Here is a 13,052-nt window from a genome sequence, read left to right as displayed (position 1 = left end):
ATGTGCCTGTTTTGTTCTTTCATTTTGTTTCTCTGGGAGCTTCATGTGCTCCTGCAGCCACCCCAGCAAACTATTCCATATTTTTTTAGTGGAGGGAACGTGCATAATGTCTTGTCCCCCCTCCCCACACACACTGCCTGATTCTCACAGTGATTTTACACTGGTGTCACTCCATCACCTTCATTGCAGTTGTTCCTGATTAACACAAGGGTAAATGAAATCTGAATCAGGTGCTTTGGGTCTGCATTATGTGTACATGAGATTATCACGTGAAGGGTGAAATTTTATGAAGACTCCATCCTGATCATATAGTTGGATTTAGTTCTTTGAAAAGCCATTATTTTTTCTTATCTATCTCAAGACTCTTACAAATATATTCAGAACAAGTAGTAGCTTTATTGATTGATTTAGTTAATAGGAATATAAACTGTTTGTTTGTGTCAAAAAATTTCACAGGAAAAAAAAAAAGAGGGGACCAGCTCTACTTTCAGGTAACTTTGCCATATTAGAGACTTACCATCAAAATGGGTCTCGCGCACTATTTAAAAGGGTAGCAGTGCTAGACCAAAGGAAGATCTCAAAGGTTAGATAGGCTCTGATGTACAGTGTGAAATTAAGTTTTGTAAACATTCACATTTTGACTTCTTGTAGGGCAGAGATGAAAACTCTGGAAGGACAGCATTAAAAAACAGCATTTTAAAACAAAATATAAAGTACTCATTTTGAATGAACTTGTTTAAAATCAGCAATTAAGTTACAGCTTATTAACTGAATTAAAATTAATTACATTTTAAATGAAGTTTCCTGTGTACAAAGTCCACTCATACCTCTGGAATAAAATATCGTTTCTAATTAATCACATTACTTAGTCTTTTCAATATTCATCACCTTTCCTCAGAGTGATAAACAAATGACACAGTTGCTGAGAGACTGGGAGAAACTGCAGTAAAACTGAGTGCATTTCCTTAGGATCTACAGTTTATGCATTTATGTTTTACTATAAGAAAACTGAAAGGGTCTGTTCAAATCTGTTAAAAAAAAAAAAAAGTAAATATTCTTGGCTCTGTTGACACCTGTCCCCGATTTTTCTGCATACATAAAATATTTTCTCTGTATTCATTTAGCTACAAAGATGGAACATGGCGGATTAGCTTTTCAGAACATCATATGGGGCTTAGCCACACAACCTCAACTGACTTCAAATGGAGTTTCGTTGTTGAAACTGCAGCCACGTGCAGCGATTTTTAATGTTTACTGCAGAGAATTAACTGTGTGCGAAACTCATGGTCATGTTACTCAAGACTTATTCCTGAGGAAGATGTGACAATGAGGGCACAGAAAGGAGAAGAGTAACTTATACTGATCTGGCATTCTGTGTGGCAACTTCTGACATCATTTACACTGATGCAAACGCTAAGTAGCTCTGAGGTCAATTGAAAGCAGAATTTAGTCTTTTTTGGTACTCAAGCACTTTGACTGAACATAATGAGTCTGCTGCTCCACTTATGCTGGTGTAAATCAGGAGTAATTCCAGTGAAGTGGTGTAAAAATAGTGTGAGTGTGGATTAGGCCCAATGTTTCTCATTTTCATCTCACAGACGCTGATGCAATTGACTTAATGGAGCTGTAAATCCTAGTAACGCCATTAAAATCAATAGAGTAACATTAGTGTGAGAGGAGAATGATGTCCCATGCTATTGCTTTTGTAACTACAGCTTCTCAAAGTAAACAATACTGGGCAAAATTCTGTTCTCAGTTACATTGGGGTAAGTCTAGAGTGACACATTTGCTGTTATTAATGTACACCAGTTTAAATGAGGTTGGCCCATTCATACTAGAGACAGGCCTGTACTAAACCACTTTATCCAAACACCTGAACTTTGGGGGCATTAGGATCCGGATTCAGATCCTAACTCTGCAACACAGGTCTACCTCTAAACATCAGTAAAACATTCTTAATTGTGGTAAAATATGAATCAACATTAGCAGAAGTAGGAAAGCACAGATTCTTAGAGAAAAGCAGGACCCTTAAGGTATGTTTACACTATAGCTGAAGGCAAATCTCCCAGTCTGGATAGACACACTCGCACTAGCAAGGGCTTCTTGTCTACTCCCACTGCACTTATCGACTTGCTTTATATGTTTCTATCAGCTTGATCAGTTTCCCAGGGATGCCATACACTCTCAAAACCTATCATAACCCTTTCTACCAAATGCTACCAAAAGCCTGTTTGAAGTCTATAAAGGTGTTGTAGCAGGTTTGGTTGTGTTCTGTGCACTTCTCCAATATCTGTCTTATCACAAATAGCTGATCTATTGTACTTCATCCTAGTCTAATCTGGTCTCTCCCTCTGCAATCATCACTTCCACCTATCTCTCTAGTCTCCTCTGCAATGCTTTTCTCAGCACTCTCAATACATCGATTTCTCTGTAGTTCTTGCACTCATTCTGATCTCCTTTTTAATAGATTGGTACTATTATAGCTTTCCCCTATTCACTCAGCACTTGCTCTTGTTTGTAAATCTTGTTGAATAGCTTGTACATCACCTTTATCATGTGTCCCTCACCTGCCTCCAGCAGTTATGTCATCACTTTCTGGCACCTTTTTCTTTTTCAGATTTCCTATCGAGATCTTTACTTCTAAGAATTCCAACATCTGCTCTCCCTCATTTGTAATGGAGAGCTTTTCCAGGACCTTTTCATCTACTGTGTTCTGCAAATTGAACAGCTCTTCAAAATATTCTTTCCATTCCTTATTCTTTGCTTATTTTCCCACATTTGTCTTTCACACTGATATCTTCAACTCATATATCTTGCTTTGTTCTCTTGTTTTGCTTTGCATATTCTGCTTGTTTACACTGTTCACCAAAGACCATGTTTTTCTGGATATCTTGCTCCTTCAATTTGTCCATGCGATAGTTCTTAGCTCTCAGCACTTTTTTGGTTGCTCCCAACCTCAACCTTATTGACGCCAGCACTAATTTATGATCCAATCTGATATTAGCCACAAATGATCGGCACGACAACACACTCAATTTCTATCTGCGAGTCACAAACATAAATTCTGTCATGTTCTTCATTTGCCCATCAGGTAATATCCACGTCCACTTCCTCTGCATCTTTATTTGCTGAAATAGCTTGTTGGTTATCACCAGGTTGTTCCTTAGGCAGAAATTTAATAGCTCTTCTTTTTAATTTTCTTCAGCAAGTCCAAATCTGACCACTGCTCCAGCCCAGGAATTCTAGGCCGAACCTACTTTCGGATTAAAATCTCGTATCACCACTAATGTCTGTCTTGAAACGACTAGTATTGCTTTCTATAGATTATTATAAAATTTGTCAGTTTCTTCCTGAGTGCTGCTGAGGTGAATGAATATACTTGTACTATTGAGACTGCACAGGATTTGCCTTCAACGTACAAGGAGATATCATCTTAAATGCCATAAGAGCCTGGTTTGCCATTGGCTTTGGCACCAATGTGACTTTGTCCCAGTGTCCACCATCTTCTCTTCCCAATGTCAATATCCTGTGTTCATTGTAGTAGAATTCTCCTCTGCGTTCCTATCTCATTTTGCGTAGACTGACAATTTCCCACTCATATCTTATCAACTCATGCATTATTACTGCAAGGTGCTCCAGCCTGGTATAATGTTCTTACTTTCCATGTTCCGATAAATGTCTTCTCCTTTTGAGTCCATTACGTAATTCCCTGTTCTGCATGTAGCTATGTTTGTTCTGATCACATCCTTTTCACCCCAATTCAATTTCTGAGCAGTGAACACAGCCCTGGTTTGTCTGGGCGACAACCAAGCCAGCCTACTTTTGTTTCTCTTTCCATTTTTCATTTGGTTTGTGTGGTCTAATATTCACCAAGTGTTCAACCACAACTCCTTGGCTTTGTGGTTGACCAGCATATTGTAATCTGACTGTAACAGTGCTCTGAGCTATCCACTGGCTTGCTCCTGTACTGTTTCTGCCAATATTATCCTTTGGAACTTGGTTTGCTGGTTTCACCTTAGGAGATTTCATACACTTGAGAGCCAAGCATGCCCTTTCACTAGCAGTTGTTGCCGCTAGCTACCCAATAGGTTTAGCATGCCAGCTACTCAGATGTGCTACCTTTTGAGCTCACCCCATATACACCCTACTCTGTTACATTGGTGTTAATCAAGAGAGACTCCAAATTCAGTGGCATGACTCTGGTGTGAGACAGGTATGAATGAAAGTAGATTCAAGTTTATGCATGCTCCACCTTTCTTCTGAGGTGACACTATTGGGTGACACTGCAAGGCAGATGTGTCAAAAGTATCTGTGTTCTGTTGTAACCTTGACCTGTAAATATATTTTGAGGAGCTGTAGTAGGTTCTAAGCAAGTACAGTCATTAAATAAGCAGCAAAAATAGAGGCCAGAATGATTTATACGATATATGCACCAGTGGTTTGTGGAGAGAGAGATGTATCGAAAAGAGTTTTCAATTCTTATCTCACATATATGAATAAGTGCATCTACAGGTATACTAGCTAAGAGGAAAGAGCAGCAGTCAATGCTTATACTTCAGGGGATACACGTGTAGTCAGGAAGAACTTCCCCTCCCATGACACAGTACTGCAAACGTAGGTATATAATGACCATTTAAAATCTACCTCTGAAGCATCCGCTATTCAATGTCACACTAGATGCCTCATTAGTCTGTTGCAATAAAACAATTCCTGCATTAATCTTAGTGACCGCAGCTCACCTCATCAGTTAACCATAGAAACAAAGAAAAATATTATTTGCATAGATAATGGCCCAGATCTTCATAGGTGTTTAGTCACCTAAATACCTTTGAGCATCTGGGCCTATGTGGGTAATAAAGACTGAGGTGTAGATCAGCAAAGCTCAGCTTGTCTTTATTATAGCATGCAGAGCTCAGCACTCGCTTTTCTCTTCTCCCTACCCACCCCTTCTCCCCCAGCTATACTCCCATTTGAGCTCACCTCCTACCCAATTAACTTCCTGATAAGGGGCACACCTGCAGCTGCTTTAACATCAAAGCTTTCTATCATAGAATATCCGGGTTGGAAGGGACCTCAGGAGGTCATCTAGTCCAACCCCCTGCTCAAAGCAGGACCAGTCCCCAGTTTTTGCCCCAGATCTCTAAATGGCCCCCTCAAGGATTGAATTCACATCCCTGGGTTTAGCAGGCTAATGCTCAAACCACTGAGCTATAACTCCCCCAACATAGTGTTATTGTACATAGTGTTATTCCTGCCTGGGATGGTTGAGAGAGTAAAGTTTGGCAGAATCAATGACAGGAAAAGCTGTGGTCTATTTTAACTCACATTTTGAGTTCTGTTCTCTGCCTGACAATGCTACAGGTTCTAGATGTATGCTGAGGGAAAAATAAACACCCTCAGGGTAAAATCCTGTCCCCCACTGACTTCAGTGGGGCCAGGATTTCACCCTTAATGTGTTTTTATCCCTCTTCATAGCTAGAATGAAGATGTTGTTGCATTTATGATAGTGCCATGCTGTGGGAATACAGTAGCTGCTATAGCACAGCAGGTACACGGCCTGGGTTTTGACCTTCATTGAAAAATCTTATCATTGTATTAACCAACTGTACTTTGGCAGTTTTGGGGTGTAGCTTGCCTTAAGCTAACAAAGACATCCAGATAACATTGATTAAAGACTTCAGTCAACACTGCGTCAGGGTGCACAAGTGTTTATTTTTTCTTCAAAATACAATCTACGGATCTGCAAGGCAAATGGAATTGTGCTTATTGTCTGGGGGGTGGGAATTCATAGCATGAACTAAAGCTGATTGGAAATCTTTGACAAAATAAAATGTTGATGAGTCAGAAGCAAATGGAACTTGACCAAAATTTGTGAAACTTCCCCTCACACACTTTTCAACCACCTCTCGTAATAAACCAACTGTCAGTCCAGCAGTGACAAATATTATTGTATCATTGTTCCTGAAACACAGTTGATATGAAAGATGCTATACTAATTAAGGGCCCAATCCTGTAAACACAGCTGGACATATTAATATTGCTGACTACCATGGGAAGACCCACTAAAACAATGGATCAGCTCATTATGCCTGGAGCACATTGTTTACAAGAAGAGCCCCTCAAGTTGTACATTGCCAATTAGTCATGGGACAGCATTTATCAAAGTAGGAATAGAGTAGAGCACTACAAATTCCAAGCTGTAGCACTGTTATGCAGGAGTATTATTGTTAAACTCTGGATAAAAATGGCAACTGTTTCAATATGTCTTTCATAGAAGTTGATATTTTTCAGTACACTGTTTTATAAAAGAACTAAACAGGGCTGAGTGTGACTAGTCTATCAGAACTTTTTACATTCCTAAACCAAACCCATCACCATGGGGTCTGAGATATCAGTAGTCCTAGATAGACTGAAGGCCTAAGATTCAAACCACCACCATCCACAATGGGCCCAGTTCTACATTTCATTCGAATCAATGGAGGTTTTGCTATAGACTTTTATGGGAGCAAGTTCAGTCCATAAGTCTGTAGAAGCCACTCTGGCTCTCACATTGCTGTAAATCAGGAGTAACACTACTAATGGTAATAGAGCTCATCTGAATGTACAACAGTAAGTCTCTTATTTGAGGGAAGATGCTGGATGTTTGAAAGACAGATGCAAATCCCCACAATGTGCCCAATATGTCAATAATTTCCCATTAGATGGAGAAGTTACTCCTGACGTACCTCCCTACAGCATATTGGGAAAAGGAAAGAGCTGGGGCCTGCCTGAGCGTCTCTGAGAATAGCCCCACCCCTGCATGACACTGATGGGGACGGAAACGTTTTGATTGCGTGTCTGGTACTTTTATTGTATGTATGGCACTCCAATGGCTTGTGGTAGACACCTCTGCCCTGTATTGTGATTGCCTCCACATTTACTGCAAACATAGCTGGTCTCTGGTTTGCTTACCCTTGTGTTTTGCCTTTCTGCATTAGCCAGTCTTAGCGATCTTTAATTAGATGCACTTCACCTCTTTTACTGCTTGCTTACACTTTCATTTAGAAAGCAGAGTTTTCACTAACCCTGCAAATATCCATTTTTCTTTGCAATGGCAATTCCATTTCTTATGATAATCTTGTACTGGCCATACATGATAATCTTGTAACAGGACGTATTATCAGTTACATTACAAATAATTTGCCCTCTAATTAGCCCTTCTGTTAATTGTACGTAACTTAGCTTTATTACTTAGGTGTGTAACATAATGGTCCATAATCTTGCCTGGCAGTTGGTTTCTTGTAAAGAAAATATGCCTTTCCCAAATATCCCACTCTATTTCTGCAGTTCCCACAGTATATTAGCTACTAGACACACACCCAGAATGACCCAGTCCCTGCCCTGAGGAGCTTATCATCTAAGAATATGATTAGAAATTTAGATTGCAAGGTACAGCATGGTTTTAATCACAGGTTTCTTTACAGGGAATTGGGCATAAGATGGCTTTGCTTCTTTTGAAATTTCTTTGTATTTGACATAGCAACATCAAACAAAATGCAATTAGATCACTTCACTAACGATCCGTTTTGTGTCACAGATCTATTATTTTCAGAATGGACAGGCTTATGAGTATGGAGAGTTCAAGAACAGAATAAATGGGACAACAAACCAAGGAAATGCATCAATAACAATCTCCAACATGCAGCCGTCGGATACCGGGTTCTACACCTGCGAAGTTTTCAACCCACAAGATTCAAGTGGACGGAACCAGAAATCAGTGGCTGTCAGTGTACTGGGTAATTTATTTTGCATTGTGTTTTCATGTTGCTTTATCACATAGTGTTGAATTGGGATTCAAAAATGCACCACAGGGTACCCAAGAGAATAATGTAATGGGGAGTGGATGCGAACATTGGCATCTTTTGGTCAGTTAGTGCAGTGGGCCCCCTGGAGCTGTGCGATGCAGTAACCATCATGGTAAAGAAACAGGACTTATTTTAACTGATAGAAAGAAGATTCTTTTTCTGGGCTGCTGGACACAGACAGAGCCAGTAGTGTTCTCCACCTCCCAGACAAACAGCACCCGTGCTGCCTCATGTGAGCACACAGGGTCTCTGGGTATGTCTACACTGCAGCTGGGAGTAAGCCTCTCAGAGCAGGTAGACAGATTCGTGCCAGAGGGGCTCAAGATGGCATGCTAAAAATAGCAGTATGGTCTGAAACCTGTCCGTATGGACATTGTGGCTTGGGCTGGACTTCAGGCTTTCGGGAGGTTCACTCCCAGCTGCATGTAGACCCACCCTCTTAGTCCTGGCCTGGATGAAGCAATCATGGAAAGGACTGCTGACTACACTGCCTATGGAACATTGCTCACCCCTAGTGAACAGGGTGACATGTTCATGCTGAAACCTTTGCTCAACTAATAACTACACTCACCTGTCCTAATGGCCAGTAAAATCTGAGTCGCCATGGGAGTCCTCCATGTAAACCTTGCTGCATTATAGAGCCACCTATTATAATGGCCAGAGAAATATACATCCCTTTGGTAGCTGTTACTACCCAGCTTCACTGGGTAGTAATTAAAACACACTTTTAGTTGGGAACCACAACCACACCCTGAAAACATTACCTGAGCTAGGGTTGCTGGCTTAGGCTTTAAGGCGGAGCCCAACATTTTAAAATTTGGAAGCCTAAAGCAGCTGTGAAAAGCAGGCCACTTTTTGATATAGTTTTAGGCCCCCACATCTGAAAATGCTGGCCATAGCAACTTGCCTAAGGCCACACAGATAGTCATTGGTGGAGCCAGCAGTAAAATCCAGAAGTCCTGGTTCCATAAACAGTCCAAATGCTGCCTCTCTATTAAAAAGTCTAATCAATGTAGCTCTCTGTTCTGTGGTGTGTACAGAGTACACATCAGCTGAAAGAAAGCAATAGGTCAACCCTGAACAGATAGTTGAACAAGTATGAAAAGCAATGAGAGAAGAAAAATTTTACTTGCTAACAAGATAAATGTTAATACTAACCCCATCTAACAACTATCCACATACTCTCTGGATAGTTGATTAGAGTGAAAAGTCACTGCATATGTGAAAATAGCTCCAACTGTATCATTTGTCTATACAGAAGAGACAATTAAAGGCAAACGGAGATAAATCCACTGGAAGAAACAAATTTTCAAAGCACAGATATTAAAACCATCCTAAAAAACAAACCAAGCAGCAGTTACTCTGCAGCAGAATAATAAACAAGAGCATATATGAGTTTGACTCAAAGCTTGAAAAATGGGATTGTCATTTTCCCTAGAAAAGCAAGCATCACTGCTTGTCCTTATACAGACAAAAACTGGGCCAGATTAATCACTGGTGTAATCCCACTGCAGTGGAGTTACAGAAGAGGCCCACAACAATATGTTTAAATTGTGTTAAATGGGTGACACGAGCAAGCAAACACAGGAAATTAAAAACAAAACAGGTGTAGTTCAGAGTAGGATATGACTGAGTACCAAAACAGAAAGGTAGCATTTTGCACAGGTGTCAATGACTTTACAGGTGCCAAGCAGTGAAGAATCAGGCTATAGATCTTTGCACTCATATGGAATAGACCCACTTACACCATAAATTACAATCCCATGAGACAGAAAGTGATTTGACTGGGATGAAAAGTGACGGTCGTAATATAATTGAACTAACTGATAGTCTTTTCCATCAAGAAGTAATACCTTACAGCCTTTATAAAAGTATTTAGTAGGATAAACACCATGAAAGGCAGTACGAGTTTTCCCCTGACTGTTCACTTTTCTTTATTGCTGCTCATGTCTATGGGGGAGAGATTGTGGTCAGACTACTGGGCCAGGATCTGATCTGTTATACTGGTGGAAATCTAAAACAACATCACCAAAGTCAATAGATTATTTACACCAGTGTAACAAAGTAGAATTTGGTCTAGCAAGATTTTGGCCCAGAATTTGTACCCATGGTCTAACTATTTTTCCTGCTGTTATTTTACAGTCAAACCTTCGCAGCCTCACTGTAGCTTACGGGGAACCCCTGAGACAGGCCACCTTGTCTCTCTCTCCTGCTATTCTGAAGAAGGGATGCCTGTGCCTACATACCAGTGGTATAGAGTATCAGGGGAGACCCTCAAACCCATGACAGAACAACTCAGTGAGTAACTTCCTCAGTACTAGTGTGTAACGTGCAAGACCTAGAGTGTGATGGCTTGAACCATGCCGTCAATATTCTAGTCAATATAGAAAAGAATGCATTTCCCCCCTTTGTGTGCAATAATGTGGATTGAATTTATTTTTACCTATCAAAACTTACTACCAGCCATTACATAAATCATTAGCCTGGTTTTGTTGATTTTACAATATATAATGCTGCTGGCCTCAGAGAAGATAATTATGTAAAAAAAAAAAAATTCCTACCTGTGATACTGACACCTCAGCGCATTAAAATGAAAAGAACTACAACAATCTAATTTACTGATTTTTTTTTTTTTTTTTGGTAATCTCACTCACCTTGGAGTGAGTGAGATACAAATTTATACTAAACTTATACTCAGTGGAACTCAAATTGTAGTTTTGTTTTCTAGGCCCCTGCATCACACAGACAGAGAGTATCTTGTTTCCTCATTGGTCATTTTGGTCAGGTGCCACTGAGGTTATCTTAGCTTCTTAACCCTTTACAGGTGAAAGGGTTTTTCCTCTGGCCAGGAGGGATTTAAAGGTGGTTAGCCTTCCCTTTATATTTATGACAGCCCCCATTGTGAAAACACTTAAGCATGTGCATAACTTTACACCTGCAGAGATCCCATTGGCTTCAATGGTATTACCCAAATGAGTAAAATTACATCCTTCTGTGTTTGCAGGATAGGGGACCTGGTTCTCATACACTTAATGTGATGCTGCAGAGTTCTCTGTAAAATGTTGGAACAATTGTTTTCAAAGAAGATAAATGGTTCTAAATAGATTTGTTTTTAAGGAAATCCCTTTATTTAAATGCTGCAAAATTTACAATACAACCTCCCATGCCTTGTACTAATCATGATTCTTATTCAGTAAATACAAGTAATTACCCATATAGTATATAAACATGCATGTTCATATGTTTTCCATTTGTCACAGATACAAAAACTGGGCTTTTCATTATTGGTAATCTCACAACCTTTGAAACTGGATACTACCGGTGCACAGCTAGTAACAGCCTTGGAAACAGCAGCTGTGAAGTTGACTTGTCTGCAGCACGTGAGTTCACCATATGAATGGAATAAAATATGCTTTACATACAGCATAATCAGAACGACAAAAAGAGTTAACATTTTTTTAAAGGTAGATTGTTTTGGAATAAGAATTGGGTTGGTGGTCAGGAGGTCCTCAGTTCTCAACTCAACTGGGCCTTGCGTGGCTTTGGGAAAGTCATTTAACCTCTCTGCCTCCATCTTCCTCCTGTAAAATGGACATACTAATGTATACTTAGCAACATATCTCACAGGAGCGTTGTGAGGCTTAATTAGTTAATGTTCCTAAACTACTTTAAATAGCTAATACACTATACAAATGCCAATATAACACCACACCCTGGACTGGGTTGTCAGCAGCAGGGATTTGAATGCAGAACCTCTGGATCTATAACCACGAGCTTCTACAGTATGAGTTAACTGATAGACCTAGCTCTGTTAGATGGAAGGCTGTAGCAGCCTCACAAACCTTTATGTGGTTCAGCCAGTAGAGGGGGACACAGATCAACACTGAGTAAGCATCCTGAGTTATACACACCTCCTATCTAGGGAGATCCACCCGTTTCAAATCTCTGCATGGATCGCCACTTTGTAATTCTCCATCCCTGGGTAGTTTGTCAGCAGTGGGGATTGAAACTTGGACCTCTGGATCTAAACACGAGTCTCTAATTGGCTTTGAGCAACCAGATCCAGGCCTTAGGTCTATTGACTTCAAGCTCACAATCCCAATGGGGCCTAGAACACTTTACAAACACCATTGAAATGCTCCAGTCTATGGAGTGGAGTGTTGCAGCTGTTCAATAGTGCAACATTAGGCTGGAAAGAAAGAAGAGTACCTTACCCCTATTGTTCTCAGCCTGTGGCCTATCAGAGCTCTGTGTGATCTTTCCTGTTAGTCAGTAGAATTAAATGTTCTGAGAATGGAGCAATAGGGGCTTGGGGTGGGTCCTTGAGATAATTTCTCTCTTAAGTGGTCTGTACAATAAAAAAATTGCCTTGCTCAAATGAAACTACCAGAGAGATGTTGGTAGGTAGACTGTAACGATGTGAACTGGAACCTGGATAGGACACCAAGGCTAACACCCATGAAAATGACCTAGGATCCTTAGTGATCATAGATAGGCAGGGCTTTCATTTTATATCTCAACAGAAAATGGGAGATAGAGGCTATCCAGAATTAAAATCTTGTTTGCAAGGGTTGAAGAGCCAAACAGCCCTCCATATTGTCGAACAGCAAATATCTTCTCTCTCCTGTAGCCAGTCATAAAAGTGGGGAATGGATTATTTAGGTTTGTTGAGCCTCCCACTTCTCTCTCCGTCTGCTTGGGTAGAGAACAGCTAGCAATATAGTGCCACCTAGCAAGAAGCTGGGAGGCAAAGAATAGTGAAAGCCTGACTCCCCCTTTCCTGAAAGCATGGATTTTAGTTCTCAGCTCTTTGAGCCCAATATCTTCTTTCCATCTGGTACCCCTTCAATGGGATTATCTCTATATTGGTGGCTTTTTAAAATTAACACTGTGCACATATTTTTCCAGATTCAGAAGGTGGTCTCATTGCTGGAGCATTAATTGGAGCAATTCTGGGAGCAGTTGTTATCTGCATTATTGTCTGGTTTTTAACCAAGAGGGAGAAGAAAAAGGAGACAAAAGAGAAAGCAGCAAATAGTGAAATGCAGTAAGAATTTTTGTTTGCTTGATTGTAAGACAAACATTTCCTGACCAACCCCCTCAATAGAGATGGTCAAGATGGATCCAAAACCAAAACTACTCTACCGCAAACGTTTCTTTGGAACTAAGTCAAATATGGCGCAATAACATTTACAAAGTAAGACTATT

At 40.3% G+C, this 13,052-nt stretch overlaps 2 protein-coding genes across 6 annotated transcripts in view; one reads left to right on the top strand and one right to left on the bottom strand.

The window, feature by feature from the left end:
* The window catches only part of VSIG1 (V-set and immunoglobulin domain containing 1), a 31,289-nt gene that overhangs the window by 15,593 nt on the left and 2,644 nt on the right, over nt 1-13,052 (top strand). For 3 of the 5 annotated variants that reach the window (XM_037908892.2, XM_027822517.3, XM_037908891.2), the window contains 4 exons: nt 7,577-7,775; nt 9,987-10,142; nt 11,105-11,224; nt 12,753-12,891. In XM_037908892.2, coding sequence (XP_037764820.1) covers nt 7,577-7,775; nt 9,987-10,142; nt 11,105-11,224; nt 12,753-12,891 — 614 coding nt within the window. The remainder of the gene's footprint in view (nt 1-7,576; nt 7,776-9,986; nt 10,143-11,104; nt 11,225-12,752; nt 12,892-13,052) is intronic. The other 2 variants (XM_037908890.2, XM_043523000.1) reach the window with 1 other exon arrangement.
* PSMD10 (proteasome 26S subunit, non-ATPase 10) overlaps nt 377-13,052 on the bottom strand; it is a 26,752-nt gene continuing 14,076 nt past the window's right edge. The window contains exon 7 of the transcript XR_006284049.1: nt 377-667. The gene's annotated coding sequence lies outside the window, so the exon portion shown is untranslated. The remainder of the gene's footprint in view (nt 668-13,052) is intronic.

The sequence above is a fragment of the Chelonia mydas genome, chromosome 9 (genome assembly GCF_015237465.2).
Source record: "Chelonia mydas isolate rCheMyd1 chromosome 9, rCheMyd1.pri.v2, whole genome shotgun sequence".
NCBI classification, from domain to species: Eukaryota; Metazoa; Chordata; order Testudines; family Cheloniidae; genus Chelonia; species Chelonia mydas.
This window is presented reverse-complemented; position numbering and strand designations above follow the sequence as displayed.